This window comes from Arctopsyche grandis, chromosome 9 (assembly GCF_051622035.1).
Source record: "Arctopsyche grandis isolate Sample6627 chromosome 9, ASM5162203v2, whole genome shotgun sequence".
Classification (NCBI taxonomy): Eukaryota; Metazoa; Arthropoda; class Insecta; order Trichoptera; family Hydropsychidae; genus Arctopsyche; species Arctopsyche grandis.
In genome coordinates this window covers 950,937-973,087 of record NC_135363.1, presented here as the reverse complement: position 1 = coordinate 973,087, position 22,151 = coordinate 950,937, and the positions used below count along the sequence as shown (strand labels likewise).

General features: G+C 32.7%; 1 protein-coding gene across 1 annotated transcript in view; it reads left to right on the top strand.

The window, feature by feature from the left end:
- LOC143916314 (uncharacterized) overlaps positions 1 to 22,151 on the top strand; it is a 48,720-nt gene that overhangs the window by 1,544 nt on the left and 25,025 nt on the right. Inside the window, exon 3 of the mRNA XM_077437343.1 lies at positions 6,387 to 6,522. Coding sequence (XP_077293469.1) covers positions 6,495 to 6,522 — 28 coding nt within the window. The 5' untranslated portion in view covers positions 6,387 to 6,494. The remainder of the gene's footprint in view (positions 1 to 6,386; positions 6,523 to 22,151) is intronic.

The following is a 22,151-nucleotide window of genomic DNA, read 5'->3' as shown; positions in this document are numbered from 1 at the left end:
AGTAATGTCTGTAACTAACGGAATATTATTTATAGCATGCAGTTTTTCCAAGTTAGTATATATGGGTGTGTTATGAATTATTTTTAGGGATTTATTTTGTATTATTTGGAGCTTGGAAAGGTTAGTATTCGAGGCGTTATTCCATACAGGTGAAGCATAAGTTAATAATGGTAATATGAGCGCGCGATATGATTTTATTTTATTTCGAGTTGATAAAGAACTATGGCGATTAAATATTGGGTATATTGAGGATATACCTCGCATCGCCTTGAATTTCGCTGCCTCAATGTGAGGTACCCATCTCTTTCTTTTATCGAACGTTACTCCTAAATATTTTATTGCCATTTCGGACTTTCTCCAGAGGGGATTTTCAGATCTGAATTTGGCGTATGTTTTCTGACAATATAGAATATCGTGTCTGTTTTGGTTTGATTAATTTGAATTTTCCACTTAGTGAAGTGTTCCGTCATAAACGTTATTTTAGAAAGTTTATCATTAGAGGTCAAAAGACGTTTATTATATTTGGTTGTGGCTACTTTTGATATAAAAAGTTTACTTTTTTTTCTTAATATTAGTCTGTTCAATATATTGACATTGTTTACATACTTTTGCCTCTCTCTTCAGAGGTCGAAAAGCTCTCGATTCTGTTTATATTACCTTTTCAAACTCCATGTTTATCTATTTGCGAGTGTGTCACAACCAAGGGAGCTTTATGTCTACTGTTAAAAAAAATACACGTATTATTTAAATAACCGTCCATTATAACATGATCAGTGGTCGATACATCAATTATATATTATTTATTTATTTATTTAAGAATATTTAGGAAAGTCGACTAAGCCGATGGACCCAAGGGGTTTCATTATCATACAGTAGTACAAGTATTAAATAAGATAATGAAAAAATATAAATCAACAAAGAAAGCCGAAAATATTGACCACTCAAAATATACGAAAATAAAACAAACAAGAAGAAATACAAAAGATAAACTTAACAACAAAAAAACTCATTAATTTAAGGAAATCATCAAGTTTATTTTTAAAAAGGTTATTAATTTAATTACTAGAAGTTATTAATTCATTGGATAGACCAGCGTTTCTCAACCTTTTTTGACGGTGGCCAATTTTGCGTTTAATATTTTTCTGTGCCTCGATTTTTAGATTTTTTATGATGGCTTTTTATTAAAATTTATCTTCATTTCTGTATCATTAGAATTTTTAAAAATCATTGATTTCACACTTTTTTGAATATTTTAAGATCTAAATTTTTATTTTTCATATATGTACATATGTACATATGTATCTATCATTTAATTTTTTTAATGTCAATAAAATCTGCTTTTAAGATACATACAATATAAATTTTGATTTTGATTCCCTATTGAACTATTGAACTACTGAAAAAACGATATTTCACACAATTCTACTCAAAAAATGAAAGAATATTGAACTACACAAATTCATATTATATACATATATGTATGTATATACATACATATGTGACGTTTACTTTTCACAAATTTCCATTGGAGATAGATTGTGTCAGACAAAAAACAAATTTTTCTTGTATTGTATACGGGCTTCATAACCAAGACTAGTAGATATTAAAATTAAAATTTTATATACTGTCAGATTTTATAATTGTATTTACAAAAGACGTACATGTATACTAAATATAGATTTCCAAATTTTATTTACTAAATATAAAATTGAACTGAAAGTGAAATTGTTCCCATTAGACCGGAAGTATAATACAATTCCAAGCGCAAAAGCAGTTAGTATCATCGGATGCGAATAGGTAAGCACATAAGCAAGTAGATAGGTGTGTTTGCGCAAGTACAGGGTGGCCGACAAATCCGCGACACGCTTTAACCCTCGCGATGTATAAATTCTGCAGGAAAGTCAACGCGCGCTATTACCGCCAGAGTTATGAATCGTAAATCTCCGTTATAGACCGAATAGAATACACCGAGACGTTCTCCCTCACTACCTCACTTTCTCCACACAAAGCCTACATCAGCGCTTCCCAAAGTGTGTGGCACGATACGCTTACAATTCGACGCCTTTTTAACACCCCTCCACTTTAAGTGCTATTCAATCGAGCAACTCACCGCTGTCAACCCTTAATTAATTCGATCTAAAAATGCTCACAATATCATTTCAGATTTTAATTATCAGCTTCCGCTACAATCGACATCTGTCACTTTGTTATGTCATTTTATATCCATACTAACTTTATTACCCGGCTTCGCTCGGTATTTGTAATATAAACCGATTAAACATGACTAATCTATTACTAAACATTTTATTAAAATTATTTGAATCGTTTTATTTTATATAAATTTATTTGAATACTCCTTTTTTATTGAATTGACTGTCACGAACAAACAAACGTATATAGTAAGTCTCTTATAAAAAATAAAAATTATATGTACACCCCCCGGGTCTGCGCACCCTAGGTAAACTCTGATAAGAAACGATTGATTTTGAATCACAAATACCTCCAAATCTAACCAGCAGTATGGCGGATCAAACCCACTGATCATTTGTTGCTGAAAATAAACTACCATTAAGCCACACTGCTGGCTTATTATAATAAACAGAAAAATTATACAACTTTGCAGTGATCTTTTCATCCACTCGGCTTTCAAATTTCATTTTATTGATGGTCTAAGAAGCGCAGGGAATGCAATACCGGTTTCCCGGTAAATTGACGAAAATTTTCCATCGGTAAATACCGGTAAATTTTAAAACTTACCGTTAATTATAGCAAATTAAGTACATACATATAAACGCATTTAATTGCATAATATTACATCAAAAATTAATATTGCGTATTGTGGTTTAGGTTGTCTGGAATTTGTTTATTTTTAGTATTAAATGTGACAATTTTCAATTGATAAATTCACTGGCAACACTGACCAACAAAATCGTAATAAATGCGATCAGACGGTTGTTTCAATTATTTTCTAAACTTTTAAATGGTCCAAAATTTAAATAAATAAATATGATTGGTTAAAAATCAAAATAAATCAATTTATTTATTGTTACGAATTTACTTAAATGCATTTACATATATTATATGACATTATTCACCTGGTATTTATTTTTAATTATTTCCGATTCAATATAAGGTAACTTTTTTAGTAAAAGAAACCACATACAGTTATCCAATCAATGGAAACAACATGTTTTTCATTTACCGAAGTTGGAACATGCCAGAAGTTGGAACAATCATATACCGTTTACCGGTTTATGAAATTTGATGGTAAATTGCAATCCCTAATGAAGCGTTAATCTATTCAGGATTAGACTATCGTACTTAAGGAATTGTTCGCAATAATTACAATGTAATATCAATGTTTTCAAACCATTAAATCTTCATTAACATTTAATTCGAATTCACCCTAAAAATAGAGCTTTTTTTTCTATTTTAAATAAATATTAAACTAGTTAAGTGCTGATAATTGATTAGTTTCCCTATAAATTAATCATGCATGTGTTTATACATATGTTAATTAGTATTTTAACTTATTGTGTAATACCTTTTATGGAGTAAAGCCTCATAATAAAGCGCTTAATGTATTGGAATTGAGTAAATATTGTATAATACAATTTTGATAGCTTTACACCAAAATCAATACCTTTTAAAGGACAAAGCCCCATAACATTACGTAAGTGTCTTACACAGTATGAAATATACATATACATATGTATGTATAGAAAGTTTGAACAACTTATAATTGGCATTTTCTTGACATATTTAAATCAAACCGAAATTTAATTTAAATGAGGAGTGTGCTATATTTCCCCTGTGTAGGTTGAAAGAATTTTTTTCCGTAAACATTACTAATATTCGTTTTCGAAAAAGTGTACGCATGTCCTTGGAAAATATATATGGAAAGAAAACATTCACATAATTCCCGAATTTACAAATTACGCATAAAAAGCACATTATGCGACACGAGTATTTTTAATGTGAATATTTGGGAGGTTTTCGAATGGGAAAAGTTTCATACGAATTGTCGCATTTAAAAGCTATAAAATATAAATTGAACAAAAAACGTATTGGATACGATCGATCCGTCCGATGCGAGATTATAATAATCGGATGAGAAATCCGATTGATTCGATTTATGCATGTTTCGATTCGATTTCAAATCCACGTACACGGTTATTATTACGGTTTATATATGTATCATGAGTATACATATAATACATAGATTTTATGCGGTAGCTTATGGGCTAAAACCTCTAGAGGATTGAACGATCCAAAACGACAAGACGCTGAACTATTGAAGTTGAATGTGAATTTAAATGAATCGATAAAATCATAGAAATGTTCCTGCAGTCGGCTGAATATAAAATGTCTAGTTTGCAAACTAATGAACGTTCGGATTTTGTAAAAAATCATAAGCTTTTGTTTTTTTTCCTGGTTGCAAGGATTGATGATGATGGAGATGAATTGCTTTGTATGATAAGTAAATTCAGACCTTTTCAATCTTGTTATCAACTAGTCATCGTGACTTTTGATCAGAGGCAATGAACCGCAAGTCATTAATTAACCTAGAAAAATACGCTCCAAGGATATATTATATAAATACTTTGGTTGTATTATTTATTTTATTTAATTCGAAAACACTACCTTAATTTAACAAACTGCATATATGTACATATGTGTATATAAAGATTTCAAATAGAATAATTTTATTATTTTAATTATATTTTAGCATACTTGCGTATAAAAAAGACTCATTAGAAACTATAACGCTAATGTAATTTAACAATCCCTCATCGAAGTGGGGTATATTTCGTAATAACTATGTGGTTTTCAAAGCTATACACCCTATATTTCTTTTATTCCTTGAAAGAACTACAAGAAATTTATTTTTCCAAATTTATTTTATCGTTTACCATGCACTATTTTTTTTTTATCTTTCGACTTAAGATCTATCGATTTTCGATCTTTGCCTTCCGATATTTGTGTTTTCTGTAATTTAACATTCTGTCTCGTCACGTAGACCCATATTGAGTGTATGTATATATTGAGTGAATGCGACAATATATATCAATATATATATATATATATATATATATATATATATATATATATATATATATATATATATATATATATATATATATATATATATATTGAGTGAATGCGAAAGTTACGCTTCGACCAGATAAAACGTATTTTAAATTGACAAAATCGAGGTTTCGTATTCTCCTATTTCCTTCTCCAAAACTGAACCAATTTTTAAAAAAATTTCAACATCGGTATGAGAAAGATACTTTCTGTATATTTTTTCTATCTATCGGCGTATTTTTTTTAAAATCAACCGTTAAATAAGCACGCTGGACTCGTTTCGAGGGTGTAAAAAAGAGGCGATTTTATAGATATTTTATAAAAATTATTAATCAAAAAAATAAAACGATATATGCACCCCAATGGTGGATATTCACAGCATATTAAAAATAATTTCTCTAGTGCCATAATTGAGGAAGAGAGAAGTATAGTGCGTTTGTATGGAAAAGGCGCTGCTGTCCAGCCCCCTTAACGACCGAGCTTTGCTGCTGGTTTTTGTAAGTAATTAAATAACTTAATAGACAATTAATTAATTAATTTGTAATTAATTGTCTAGGAAGGCGCATTGGAGTCTTCCTGTCAAGCATTCCTTATATATATATATATATATATATGTATGTATGTAAAATAAAATAAAATAAAAATATTATATGAACACACACACGTATGTATAATATATCAATATTTTATGGGAAAATGTCAAGCTTTTCCGCGAGCAAACATTAAATATCGTATTATGTAAAATTGAAACTTGAACAAATTGCAGTCGTTTAAATAAAGTGATGTATTTTGCAAGAGCAATTTTTCCACATCCATTCCTTAAAAGCTCTCGTTTAAATGTGAACCATTTCATTTTAATTGATCCTAAAAAAAAGTGCAAAAACAAGGAAATAAATGGTGTGTGCGTTTGTGTGTGTGTGTGTGTGTGTGTGTGCGGGAAAAAGTGCAGTTTAAAATGAACCATTTGTCTGGTGGCAATATTTCAAAAGAGGCGTACTGGGTGCCAAGGTAATGAATCGCCCACAAATGGCTCGGAAAAAAGACCCGTTTTTCGGATTGTAGGCTCTGCGGGAGTATCGGGAGCAATAAAGAACGTTTTATATGATCTCCCGATCAAAATGGAGCGATTTTACACTAGATTAATTTTTTGTAAGAACCCATCCCCCTGCCCTGGTAGAACACATCAACTTGAAGAGACGCTAAAAGCTCCGACACCATAATTTACATACTACCTCCCTCACTTCTAAAAATATATATGTATATAGCTTGTTGACGTCTTTTGTCCTCATTTTTTTCAGATTGGAAGATCCGGCCCTGCTGCTCTGGTCCTCAGATCAGTGCCCATCAACCTTTCCGGTCGTTACAGATGTGAAGTTTCAGCAGACGCTCCTTCTTTCCATACGGCCATGAAAACCAGTCATATGCAAGTTTGTCGTAAGTCAATTTCAATTCATCTTTTTAGTATAGATTGATTCCCCCATTTCCAGTTGGTGGACTTTGACAATCTTTCGATCCTCATTAAAACGATTAATCAATTCAAAAAGTTTTTTTTTTTTTTTGGTTTTTAAATGCTTATTATTATGTTGACAATACATCTTATATCTATTTTAATAGCTAGTGATCTACTGATCATTTTCTATTTTACAATTTAATTTAATTTGGTTAGTAATCATAGTATTATATTATTCTAATGTTAATCTACAGCATAATAGAAAAAAGAGCTCAAAAACAAATCTTATAAATGCTCATACATAATATGAATTAAATACTCTCTAAAGTCAATGACCTAAAGCAGATTGTGTTTAGGTAATCTGTGTGTTATACCTGAAGGGATAGACATTTTGTTGTAATCACCGAGACTCTTCACAAGTGTGTTTGTATGGTTATTAGTGATTCTGTCATAGAATCTATTGGTTAATTTGTTAATAATGTCTGTAAAAAACGGAATATTATATATGGCATGCAGTTTTTTCAAGTTAGTATATATGGGTGTATTATAAATTATTTTTAGGGATTTATTTTGTATTAATTGGAGCTTGGAAAGGTTAGCATTCGAGGCGTTATTTCATACAGGTGAAGCATAGGTTAATAATGGTAATATGAGCGTGCGATATAATTTTATTTTATTTTGAGTTGATAAAGAACTATGGCGATTAAATATTGGATATATTGAGGATATACCCCGCATCGCCTTGCATTTCGCTCCCTCAATGTGAGGTGCCCATCTCAATCTTTTATAGAACGTTACTCCTAAATATTTTATTACTGACTGCCATGAATTTCATTAGTGTATCGTCTGTATAAGAATCTATGATAGCCTTGTATCAATAAACACCACTTTCTGTAAGCTTTTTCAAAACAACTATTTTCTTGCACATATAATCTAGTTAGCCATGTTGGAACAAAACATTAAATTTATATCGTAAGGCAAGAGTAATTTAATAAACATTAAATAAATGTAATTTCAGCGTGTTTATCTTGCTAAGAATTAATCCAGTGTCGTTTGAATATACTATCACATAGTTGTCAAACAATCTTCATTGAATGTGAATTATTCAGCGAGTTGTCAAATTGGCAAATTGTTTGTCGGCGAATTTTCGCCGAGTTCATAAAGTGAAATACCAATATTCAAGATTCGGTTCCAAGTTCAGTATCTGCATAAAACAATTGAGAAATAGCGTTTCATTGTAAAGTGATCTATGTATGTTCTGCGTGGTATTAATCAAAGTTTGTTCGCACATACAGTGTTAGTTAAAGTTTGATACCACATGATATTAGCACACACTCGTAAGTGCTACAACTCGATTTTATGAAAGATTGTACATATGTATTCCCAGAGTGATCTTGGGTACTAAATTTAAATGTGGTTACAGCTCCATTTGCTATTAAGTTGTTTATAAATTATAAAACAATCATCAGACACAAAACTTCTGGATAGTATTTTGAACCCAAAATATAGCTAAAAACATAAACTTAGTTCACTATAAAAAAAAATTCTTTCAGCAAAACCTTCATATCTAATAAAAGGTAAACGGATTATTGCCCACATTGCGATCGCACGAACGGCATTCGTTGCCACGAAAATCGCGAATATGGAATATCTGGCACTCTATTTTCCGTTAGTATGATAGTTCGCATGGGTGACTCTCGATGGATGGAATTTAGGGTGCCAGATGTTCCATGATCCAGATTATGTATAGTGACGTTTGCGAGATCATTTTGTGCGGAATAATCACCGAATCCCAATAAAAGCGCACACCTGAGAGGTTATTTACATACATATGTACATATTATACCCTTAATCAAATTAAATCAAATAATTGAGGTTATTTCCATACAGATTATATATATGAATCATCAAATTCTTTGAATATATCAAACATAATCATCTTCAAACACAAACAATTTTTTTTTCTTCAAAAATAATTGATGTTTATTTTCATACATAATGGATACATATCGCTATTATTTATTATTTTAATGAATGAACAAATATCTTGAATTCATCAGCTGCGCCGCTTGTTTGAGTATTGTTAAATAACTAAATTGATATGTATTTGAACTAATAATGCTTAAAACGTGAGGGTTGCAAAAACTTTATTACACATAATATAACTTTAATAGGGTTAGTTCTAGCTTTTCGTGTGAATTCAAATGATATATTTGAAATATTTAATAGACAAAACTAAGCTACCTATTTATATATATGTATATAATTTGTAATTTAAGTTTTGATACGTTCTACCTATAATATATCAGCAGCTACTAGACGGGTATTTAGGTCGTGTTGTTTTTGACATTTAAATAATATTTTAAATGGCCATTGATGGTATTTCAAATATTTTAAAGATTAACGAAATATTCTAAAGATTATTTAGTATTCTAATTTCTAAAATAAAAATGCTCATGAAAAATTAAGGGCGCAAGACATTATTATGGGACTGGTTATTATGCGATTATACGTATTAAAATTTTACTTGAGAACCATTGTTGTATGTAAATATGTTTATATAGACGTGAAAAATGTCAATTTTTGCAAAATATTCACATTCGATAAGTGATAACAGAGTGTATTCGTACACCCCCAGATACCGTACGCAAATACGTTTCATTTCAAAATGTATACATTTTTGATAAATTTGCAAATCTCGGGAGAGAGAGAGGGGGGGGGGGGGTTTGCCGCCAAATCGAGCTACGCCTCATCAATCAATTTATATCGCGAATCGAAAATCCAATTAAACTCGAGGTGTGTATATCCCATCGGCGGATATTTTCCAACATATTAAATTCGGTTGGGAAAACAACGTCGAATTTTTCCAGCTTTGATTGATACCCGCCCGGAAATATCGAACACGGAGTTTCTTGTCCCCGAGAGTTATATTCCCATAGGTGTCTTCCGCTTCATTTAACGCTGGGCTTTTTTCGCTTCCGACAAAAAAATCGGCAGGTTCTTAGCAATCAGGCGCCAAAATGACGCCACCGGCGAGAGTTGCCCCTTTCCAAGCAGCACCAGCAGGGGGTGGGAAAAGTAGGTGGGTGGGTGGGAGAGGTGACAAGAGGCGAGCGAACATCTCGGCGAAAAGGAGGAGAGGAAAGGAGAGACCTTTTTTTTGTTGATTAAAACGAGATATGTTGCCGGGGAAATCCTCGACTCTAAAATGAAATACGGGACTTGTTGGATGTGCGTGGCTGAGGCAGGTGCCAGCTCGACTTTTATCCCTCGAGCTGTTACATAATTCATAAATGTGTAATTTAATCCAATACATTTCTATATTGTGTTGTGTATTCGTACCAACTTATCCGTATATTATATTCCCCCGAAAATATACGCGTTTATATATCGAAAAGCTCAGCGACTCACTGGCGACTCTTCTCTAGACGTCGACATATTGTCTGTGTTTGCTTACTTTGTACTTACATACATACATACGTGTATACTCAATTACACGTAGGTTCGTTTTTTTTATTCAGGTCTTATCATCTATCAGTTATTTCAAAGTTTAATTATATAATATGATATCAAGTTTGAGAAAATTCGGTGTAGCAGTGCATAGAGCTTTTGGTACAATGACTTTTCCCAGATTGAATCTATTTTCCAGACAGTCTAGTTTATTTATTGTGTCTTATTATTTCTGAATCCCTACAAAAATATAAAGAGCAATTGAAGTATTTTGATTTTTAAATGCTTTTTATTATTACTAAATTATGTTCACAATACATCATATATATATATATATATATATATATATATATATATATATATATATATATATATATATATATATATATATATATATATATATATATATATATATATCATCATCATCATTTACAGCCATTCGCCATCCACTGCTGGATGAAGGCCTCTCCAACACGCTTCCACTCGTCTCTGTTTTGCGCAACACTCATCCATCTCATTCCGCACATTTTCCTAATTTCGTTCACCCATCTTCCTTGCGGTCTTCCTTTTACTCTTTTGCCTTCTCTCGGGTACCATTCAAGCACTTCTTTTGTCCACCTTTCGTCCATCCTCCTAGCTACGTGACCCGCCCATTGCCATTTCAATCTCTTCACTCTATCCACTATGTCCACTACCCTTGTCATATTTCTCACCCACGTGTTCCGCTTCCTGTCTTTCCTCGTTATGCCAAGCATACAGCGTTCCATACTTCTTTGAGTGCATTGGATTTTATTTTGCATCTTGGCGTTCAGTGTCCAAGTTTCACATCCATACGTCATCACTGGCAAAACGCATTGATCAAAGATCCTTTTCTTCAGGCAGAGTGGCATTTTTGATTTAAAAACAGCATTCATCCGTCCAAATGCACTCCACCCTAATTTCATACGTCTCTTTATCTCTTCATTTTTACTACCAGACATGTCAATTATTTGACCTAAATATAAATAATTATTTACTACTTCTACTGGTTTATCATCTAAGGGGATGCTATCAGGCATGCAATAACTATTGAACATTAGTTTAGTCTTATCTACGTTAATTTTTAATCCTACTTTTCTACTTTCCCTGTCCAGCTGTGTTAGTCTGATAAGTAGGTCAGCTGAATCACGAGCTACTAAAACTATATCGTCTGCGAACCGAAGGTGACTCAAAAAGCGACCATTGATGTTTACTCCGGCTGTATCCCAATCCAATTTCCTGAAAACTCCCTCAAGCACCGCATTGAATAACTTGGGCGAGATTGTATCTCCTTGTCTTACTCCTTTTCCTATGCTAAATCTATCTGTACCTGAAAAAATTTTAACCGAAGCTGTGGCATTCTTATATATTGCAGCTAACAGTCCCACATAGGGTTCCGGCACTCCCTGTGTTTTTAGAGCGTTAAGTACTGCATTATGACTAACTGTATCGAAGGCTTTCTCATAATCGACGAAACCTAGGCACAATGGCCGTTGATATTCGTTGGCGCGCTCGATTAGTTCGCCAACTACTTGGAGGTGGTCCATTGTGCTGAAATTTGCCCTAAACCCTGCCTGCTCTACAGGTTGGTTCTCGTCGAGGATATTCTTCAGCCTTTCTGTAATAACCTTCGTGAAGAGCTTGTAGACCGCTGAAAGTAGACTAATGGGTCGGTAGTTCTTGATATCGCTTTTGTCGCCTTTTTTGTGTATTAAAATGATAGTTGCGTTATTCCATCCTTCTGGTATAGCTTGGTTCTGGATGCATTTGCTGAAAAGCCTAGCTAAGATATTAATTAGGGGGGGGCCGCCACATTTTAGTAAGTCAATGGGAATATTATCTTCCCCTGGGGATTTACCGTTCTTTGCAGTTTTTAGCGCGGCCTCTACTTCGCTAGGCAATACTGCAGGAACCCTTTGGCCGTGTGTCGATTCCAGAGCGGGGAATTGGCCGTTGTCGTTCTCGTATAGTTTTGCATAGAACGTGTAAACTCTGTCTATGATTTCTTCTCTATTCCTAATTATTACTCCGCTCTCTGATCTGATTGCGATCATTTGGTTTTTGCCTAAGAAAAGATCCTGTTTGCACTTTTTCAGGCTACGGTTATTCTTAATGGTATTTTCTATTAGCTTGCTGTTAAAATCCCTGACATCCCTGACTATTCTCTTTTTAATTTCCTTATTTACTAGATTGTATTCTTGCTTATTATTATCCCTATCTAAATTCCTTTTATGCTTAATTAGGTTTTTTGTTTCCGCTGAAATTTTGCTTAATTTAATCTGTTTCCTGAATCCACCTAATTTCTTACCTGTTGAGGTTAGAACCGAACTAATTACAGTGTTCAATTCCTCGATGTCTGCTTCTGGGTTTAATTTCCCGTATCGATTTCCAAGTTCGAGTTCGAATTCCTTTTTCCTAGACCTTAGTTGAGCGAAATCTGGAGAGTTACTGCATCCTTTTATTAATTTCCTACGTTCGCAATTTATATTAATGGCCATCTTGGCACGGACTAATCTGTGATCGCTACCTATATCTACTTTACTTAAAACACTAACGTCTTTAACGGAGTGCAGGGCATTTGTTAGGATGAAATCGATCTCGTTTCTGTCTCCTTTAGGACTCTCCCAAGTCCACTTATTGTTGGTGTTTTTCCTGAAAAATGAATTAGTGATAAAGAGCCTGTTGTGTTCTGCGAATTCTATGAGGCGATCGCCTCTGTCGTTTCTTTGGCCGGTACCAAAATTGCCTACTGCTCTTTCAGTATTTGCCTTTTGTCCTATTTTTGCGTTAAAGTCGCCCATGATTATTTTAAAGTGGTGACGGCTATTATCGTATGCGTCCTGTATTTTTTCGTAGAAGTCTTCTATTTCCTCGTCTGGGTGGCTAGATGTGGGGGCGTACACTTGGAAGATTTGACAAGTGTACCTGCTCGAGATTCTTAATACTATATAGCATATACGTTCCGATATGTCGCTTATTTCTATAATATTTCTTTCTATTCTCTTATTGATAAGAAACCCTACTCCTCCTATTCTACCATTTGGTAGCCCTCTCCAGTAGAGACAGTTACCACTTTTTAGGATTATTTGGTTTTGCTGTTTTCGTCTTACTTCACTAAGTCCTATTATATCCCATTTGATATTTTCTAATTCATTCTCTAATGCAAGCACACTTCCTTCACTCGATAACGTTCTTACATTGTACGTGGCTAAATACAGGTTTCTATTAGCTAAGCTATCATCCATCGTCACTCTTACCTTGTTGGAGGTTTGGATATTATTTTTCTCGCATTTATCCAAGATGTGTTGAGAAAAAGGCGGTACTTGAGAGAGATTTCCATTCAAGGAGTGAGTTCTTACCGCCATAGACTCTTCTCTGTGGTCAGCTTTGACAGATAGTCATCCTAGGTATCACTTGGATCACTTATGAGTTATTACATGCCATTTAACAGGGTTACTTTGTAAGTGAAAGTAGTTAGTTATGATAATAATAGATTAGCAATTGTTATACTACTTTTTTACAGATCTTTATCGTGAGACGCCTCTTTGGGGACAACGGATTTATATATGTGAGTGCGGTTTGCAATTTAATATTTTAATAATAAATTTAGTAAAGAATATAAAATTACACGAATTACTTTAATATAAATTAAATATGAAAAAGAACTATTAGACAGTTGGGAAACACCGTTTCTGTTTGCTATTATTCTATTAAGTAGAGTTCGTTAAAAATTTTTGTCTGAAAGCAATTATGTGGAAGATTTATTGCTTCTGTGGGACCGAATTTTGACTGGCGAGCAGGGACCCTTATTTTTTTTGTATTCAGGTAGGGAGATGTATCTCGTTCGTATACGCTTTTGTAACTGACACAAAATTAACACAAAATTTTTCGCAATCACTGGTATTAAAAACGCTGTTAACGGCCGATCGTCTGTTTATTTTTACACTTAAATTATACTAGGATGCAATTAGTAAAATAAGTGATTAGATGGTTAAATTTTTAGATTAAATTTCGTGCAATAGCCGGGTTTAAGCGAGTAATAGCGGGAAGAACGCAGAAGCACGTCTTCCCCGCATGACACGAAAGACCGGACTCCATATATATATATATATATATATATATATATTTTAATAGCTTCTGATCTACTTATCAATTTCTATTGTACAATATGAATTAAAATTTGTTCGAAATCATAGTATTATATTATTCAAATGTTAATGTATAGCATAATAGGAAAAATATCTCAAAAACATATTTATAATTCTTATAAATGCTCATAATACATAATATTAATTAAAGACTGTCTAAAGTCGATGATCTAAAGCAGATTGTGTTTAGGTAACCTGTGTTAATACCTGAAGGGTATTAACATTTAGTTATCATCACCGAAACTCTTCACAAGTGTGTTAGTATGGTTATTAGTGAATCTGTCATAGAACAATTATTGAGGTATAAATTTTTGCTATGTTACAGTTTCAAATTTATACGGTTAATATTACTTTTCAAATTATATTATATTATATGAGGCTGTTTCATATAATGTATTGATATACATATTGTGATTTTAATTGATTCGTTTAAAGTTTTTTTTAAATATTGCAATCGGGTTATTATTTATACGGAAAAATTCAAGTTTCCCCCATGAAATTTTCTTGTTAGATAAGCGAACGCTAACTTATGCATTAAAGTGGTTCTCACTCTGCCGAAAAATCTTGATTTTTTTTTTGTTTTTCAATAAGAAAAGGTTTCTCCCTTAGGGTTGAAATATAAATTTTAAATCTTTTAAGCTAGACTTCTAAAAAAAGAAAAAAATAAACTATGAATTTTTTATCAACAGACTCGAGTTTTTTGAACAATCAAAAGTTTTCAGCTAATTGACCGCTACTCTCCTCGACGTCCGAACAGCAGTTAATTGATAATATATACATATATATATATATATATATATATATATACTTAAAATCTTAAAATTGAAATGGAAAAATTATAAATAAATATTTTAACATTTCTATATATGTATGTACATTTTTATATGTATAAATATAACGAGAAATCGCGTGCCAGATTGGCAACGATTATCGTGCGCGGTATCTAAATTTGCGCAATAATCCTTTCACTACTAAAAACAGTAAGGAAACCATATTTTATTTTTTATTTTTATTTTATTTAAAAAAAATAAATTCAACAGAGACTTGACAGGTAGCTCCAAAGCGTCACTGTAGTTTTAATACAAATAGTATACATAAAATAAGAATAACAAAAATAATAAAAAAAATATAAAAAAAAACTAAAAGCAAGTAAGAAATATGCAAAGTGATAAACAAATCTTATATACATATGTATAGGTATATTAATTCAAAAGAGACTTTGTATGTATGTATGTTTGTTTGTTAGGTTTTTAGAATCCGTGACGTTCAATTTAATTAAGAAAATATGAATATTCAAATAAATTTAAATAAAATAAAACTATTCAAATAAATTTAATAAAATGTTTACTATTAGATTTGCCATGTTTAAGCGGTTTATATTAGAAATACCGAGCGAAGCCGGGTAAAAACACTATATAATATATATAGTGTTTAGCATAATATATTTGAACTTTCCTGACAGACAACGAGCATCACACTAGTAGTGATTAAATATGTATAGCCGTTTTATCAGTCGATGGTATCAACGCTTATGTGTCATAATTCACTGACTCTCATCAATCGAATGGATATTGCCATGTAGAAAAGAAGTCATAGTTGTGCACAATACGATATAAAATCTAATTTACGAACGCTTTCATCGACATTCGATAAAAATAAGATGGCAAAAATGAATACGTACAATGGCAAAAGTTAGACTGTCAAAATGGCTAAATGGTTCGGTTTAGTGGCGAACGTAAAAACAGCAGTTTCGGCAGCTCACACTGTCCTTCGTGGACCAAAACACGCACAGATTTGAGGTAATCCTGAAAATATTTTGTCATCAGAGAGAAGGATAGGAAAGGGGTGGGACAATTAAAGCGACCGTAATCCGTTTGCAAATTCAATAACGCACACTGAAGTCGACTGAAAGGTTAAACAAGCCGCTGAAGGCTAAGTGTTGCCATGATGGGTCTTTCATGTGTTCGCTTAAACGGAGGTAATTTCATGGGTCAGCACTCGTGCGACAACACCTCGTCTCACTAATTAAGCAATTAGCGTATTACGGCAATTACGCGACAGGTACGTACTCTCAGGTACGCCCACACACCTGCTCACAAGAAAGAGACGCTTAATTGAATCCTTCGATCCAGATACGCATATACTCCTCTTCCAGCTCCATTTCCATGTGTTCTAAAACAAATATGTAAATTTATTTATTTATTGAAAAATCAACAGACAACAAGATGTAGAAATGCATAAAAAGTAAATATAACAAAATATCCATCTTCCACGATGCTCTCCAAGAGGCGGAGGGCATAAAGGTGGGTGGCGAGACGATCACCAATATAAGATATGCTGATGACACGGCACTAGTCGCTGAAAATTTAGCAGACCTGCAAAGATCTCTAGACTGTGTACATCAAGAAAGCAATCGAAGAGGTCTGCGCATAAATCTAAAGAAAACAAAATTTATGATAGTAGATAGAATGCAAACAGACACCGGTGATGGAGAGGTGATAGAAAGAGTAAAAATATTCAAATACCTGGGTACCTGGCTGAATGAAGAGATGGACCTAGATGAAGATCTAAGAATCCGCATCGAGATGGCTAGAACAGCATTTATCAAAATGAAGGCGGCGCTTAGAAACAAGCATCTCAGTCTTCGTAGGCAGTTGAGATTCGCGAAGAGCTACGTCTGGACAGGATTACTACACGGATATGAGACGTGGACTCTGAAGACCAAGACGATCGGCCGCATCGAAGCTCTTGAGATGTGGGTCTACAGGCATATGCTGAAGATTCCATGGACCAAAAAGATATCAAATGAAGCTGTCCTCGGCATGATAGGGAGAGGCAGGGAACTTGTTTCTGTCATCAAGCGGAGGAAGATGGAGTACCTCGAACACATGATACGGGGTCCAAAATACGAATTTCTCCGTTTGATAACCATGGGGAAAATAGAAGGAAAAAAATGGATTGGCAAGAAAAGTTATCTTGGATTCGAAAAATGCGCATGTGGACCGATATGAGGCCGATGAAAACCGATGTGGATATCTTCAAATAATCGACGAGGTGGTCGCCAACGTTCGGATGCGGACAAGGTATTAACAAGAAGAAGATAACAAAATAACATCCAGTCCAATTACAGATTCTTACAAATAACACAAAATGGTGCACAGATAGGGTTTTCAGGCGTATCGATTAATCGGGATTGTCACCAAGTTTGAGTCTCGTGTCCCGGTGTCCCGAACAAACCTCTCGGGACGCCCAAAAAAAAATCAATTATAGATATTCTAAATAGTATCACTTCGATTGAAAATATATCTATAGAAAAGTCAAAGATCTGTTTTTTTATTGGGGGGGGGGGGTTGACTTGCATGAAATCTGACAACCCTATGCATGGAGATAAAGAAATGAAAAGAAAAGAACAAAAACTAAAACATGAGTATTGCATAACTAAACTTAAATTGTTAAAATATTGGAAAAAGGTTCTATAATAGAGGAAGAAATAGATCAATCGGTCAAGATTCTCCTGATGGTAGTCCTGAATTGATGTAAGGAAATACCGAACAGATCAACCTCATTGAGCTCCCCGTTAAACATACGATAAACACGCTGTAAATAAGAATATTTTAGGGAATTTGTTTTGAAAGGATTAAGTGAAAAGAGTGCAACGTGTCTAGAATACCTTACTGGTATCCTAAAACCAACCTTACTCAGTAAATCAGAACAATCAAGGAAACCATTAAGGAACTTAAAGAAGAATGTAGCATCAGTGACTCGTCACCTGACAGAAAGATAGCATTTTTAAAATATCGGAAACAGTAGTATGGGTGTAGGTAGGAAGAAGGTAGCGTAAGGATTTAATAAATTTAAGTTGAACTTTCACAATACAATTAATATGTGATAAATAAAAAAGTGACCAGATAATTGAGGCAAACTTAAGGTGAGACAAAGACAAACTTAAGATCATTAAAGGGTTTTGTTGAGTGGAGTAGGAATCCAACAGATTTAAGTGCTTTGTTGGTAATGAAGGAAATATGTTCAAAGAAATCGAGTTTATTATTATTACAACAAGATCCTTAATAGTAGATGTGTACATGTGTAAAGTAGGCTTTTGACGAAGAATTACGTCTATTATTATCTTATTGTCATCGCACCACATGGATTCACCACGCGTTTGCTCTAACTTGTATGTGTATGTATGTATTTTTAAATTTTGACATAAATAAAATGTATGTACATATATATTGCGTAATCACTTTGTATCCACTATGTTTTTTTCGTCAAAAGCTTCAATTTGGTTTCTGTAGCTGAACTTGTAGACGAATTCATAAAAAAATGCACACTTTTACATTTGTAGATATTTTTTACGATTTTTTCTCTCACAATTTTCAGCAGGATTTAGCTGCGGGCGATTCTGGGCTATTCACTATGGAGCCCTTTGATAAAAAGTTGGAAGCGAAGCATTTGATGTCATTCAGAAATTGGTGTTCTTATTTTTGAATGAATCACTAATTGCGTCGAATCATTTTTCAAAACAGCTAATTCTCTTTTTATATATGTATTTATTATTAAATAGTGATTTTTTCCCGGCTTCGTTCGGGTAATCTAATAGAAAACATTCATTTGTTTTTTTATTAAATTTATTTGATTCGAAAAAAAGTAATGATAGCCAATCAGAAATGACATGCAAACAACAGATGGTTTTTTTTTATATACATATATGTATACCTATATAAGGGAATCAGAACTGAGACAGGAATCCGAATCCGGAACTGAAATAGGAATCCGTATCCGGAATTAATAAATTTTATTTCTGTTTCTTATTTACTTTTTTTTCTCTCTTTTTATATTTTTATTTTAATATTGTCATTTTGTATTTAATCTTACTGACGTCACTTACGATTATTCTCATTCAATTTACAAATATGTCTAAATTGATAAAATATGTATAAATCAAACCCTTTGGGTCTATTGGCTTTGCCGCCTCCCGCAAGTATGTTAAATAAATAAATAAATTAATCCGTATCCGGAATTGAAACTGGAATCCTGATCCGGTACTAAAACAGGATTCTGGAACCAAAACTGAAAACGGAATCTGGATCCGAAAATGAAAAAAAATCCGAAGCAGGAACTGAAAAAGGAATCAAAATCGAAAACGGAATTGAAGTCGATATCAATATCGTCTTCATAGAAAATTATATTTTTTCGATAACGTCACGAATTCTCCCACCCAAACCTTACTAAGTCTCTTTCGAAATTATATATTACTAGTGGTTTTACCCGGCTTTGCTCGGTATTTATAATTTTAACCGCTTAAACATGGCTAATCTAATATTAAAAATTTTATTAAATTTATTTGAATATTCATTTGTTCTTTTATTAAATTTTACGTCACGGATTCTACGAACCAATAATAGTTACACACATACAAAATCTCTTTAGAATCATATATTGGAAGATAGAAGATAGATCAGAAATTAAAACGGTAAAATATCAAAGCAGCAATGGAACGTCTTTACCTATTATTTTTTTTCCAAAAAGTAATATTCACCCAGTGAAAGGTTTTTTTTATACGTTTTTTTTATTTCATGAACTTCCGAATTCTGCATAATGATACCACTAATTTATGTAATACTAATTTATGTAATCCGCTAACAGTTCATAATAAATGTCTGGAAAATGGAGCTTCACTCGTTAAAGGTATTCAAAATTTAAAACAATACACAAATATTTATTCAAATTTGTTTGAACTGTAAGATAATATGTAACATTTACATATGATATACATATGTATTAATATAATAATCTGTTAGTTAATTAGTTGATATGTGAGCTAAATTGGACGATTTCACTTCCTAAAATCGAGATTCATTTTATTGAAATTTTAGGCAAAAATCGAAGCTTTAGCATATCACATAATTGTTTACGACTCTGTGTCTCAGTCTATCTAAATTTGAACCAAAGTTTGAAAACGTCCATTTAAAGATAATAAATAAAATATTCTGGTTTTTGATAACATACATTTGTACATATTCAAAGTATTTTATGATCACACTTCGTAGTGCGCTTGGGCAAGAATATCCGTAAAACTTTTACAGTTTCGCTCAATATGAACAGTCATCTAGGAAAGATTTAATGCAAGATAGTAAAATTTTGACGACCGCAAATGTATTGAACTTTTTAAGTTTACTCTTACATTGTATGAAAAATATTCATGTTATAGTCGAAATATGATTTTTCTAAGTGGAATTTTATTTAATTCTCATATAAAGACAATTTAATATATTATCCCTATTAAGTCAATTCAGATTCGTATGCGAGTAAATACTAGTACGAGATTTTAGATCGCAATTTTACCGATTTAAAATTCAGCACACTTTTAATTTAACATTTTAAACGAAAACAAAAAACAATGTGGCCAGAACACTATTCCAATAAACATGTTTCAATAGAAAATACTCAATATAAAATAGTATCAACAGTGGGAAAAAATCCCAAATGAAAATACGTGCTTTTGAGTTTTGATTTGAACTGGACGACTACTTAGAGATATTTGAAAGCTGAAAAGTACTACAAATGATAGATAAAATACCTGACTATAGATTTCAATATTCATTTTGAACAGAAAACTGACAGATTTTGACATCGACCGAACAACACGAAGATATATAAAAATAATCTATGTCCGTTTATTTATGAATGGCATATGTCGTTTCAAATGATTATTTAATTCTTAAGCCCACCTGGAAATATAAGTCAATTATTGTTTACAAACGAGACACTTGTTAACATATTTTTGTTAATTATTTGGTAATTAAGTTTAAAACTAAATTATTAAACAAGAAAAGTTTGAAGTCTGTAATGTCATTATTATATCTTATTATTTCAACAAGTTCTACTGCATTTCTTCAAATATAGGATACACCGTTATCGATCGCTGTCGAGCAAGAATATAAATACAAGGATAAAATTTTACCAAAAACACTCCAGGGGGTGATTTCGGGATGATGTGTGCCGGCCATGCCATGTATATGTACAAGCCACATTTTTAAAAGTATCTAAAAAAAATCATGTGCCACGTTCATCGCCGTATGTTTTCTCCCTTAGTCGTTTCCAAAACAGCAACCCTGCATAACCCGCCATTGAAATATTTGTATGATTCTATCTGCATAATCACGTCTATGTTTGTACAGATTGTCATGCTCCAAAACGCAGCTTATATATTTTTTAAATTACTTGGTTAACCAACCAAGATTTTTTTATTATCATAATTACTACCGTCATCTATGTATGTATGTTTAAAACTAAAAGCTGGATAAACGTCAGGCACTTTTCAGAAATTCAAATTTCAAACGCGTCTAAAACGATTTTTTTCTCCATCGTAATGGCGGAGGATACATTTACTTATATTGATGACCAAAATGAGTAATATGGCAAAGTATGAAAACGATCGGATAAGAGGCAAATTTTTTCTTGAATGGTAATCGTAAGTGAAGCTAAAAGGTATGTAAAAACGTTACATGTTATTAGTAGATATATTCGAAACCTACAGATTTAACTATGGAACGATGATGAATTTAAAATGAGATACGTAGTAGGTTGTTTTACTAATTAACTTTAGTTCACTTTGTTCTTCTGTTGTGCTGACCGTCACTAGCGGGGTCTATATAAATGACGACCACTCTCGGAGTCTCGATGGTGATGACTAGAGGCCGGAATCTGAAGGGGCTGTTTATTGTTCAAAGATTGTAAATGCATTGTTAAAGGTTTGCCGAACCTTTTTTACAAAGGATTTACAACAATTGAACAATAGGCGGCACGTTTCCAGCCCCTTCAGATTCCGACCTCTAGTGATTACTAACTCATGTGATCTATATAAATGATTTGTATCTTTTGGGTTGGGCAAAGTCTGGCATTCCTGTCTTATCTGACTATCCCTCTACAGGAATTTGAATGGACTTGTTATGAATGTAAGAAAGTGAATTTGATTATTTTGGGAACTATATACA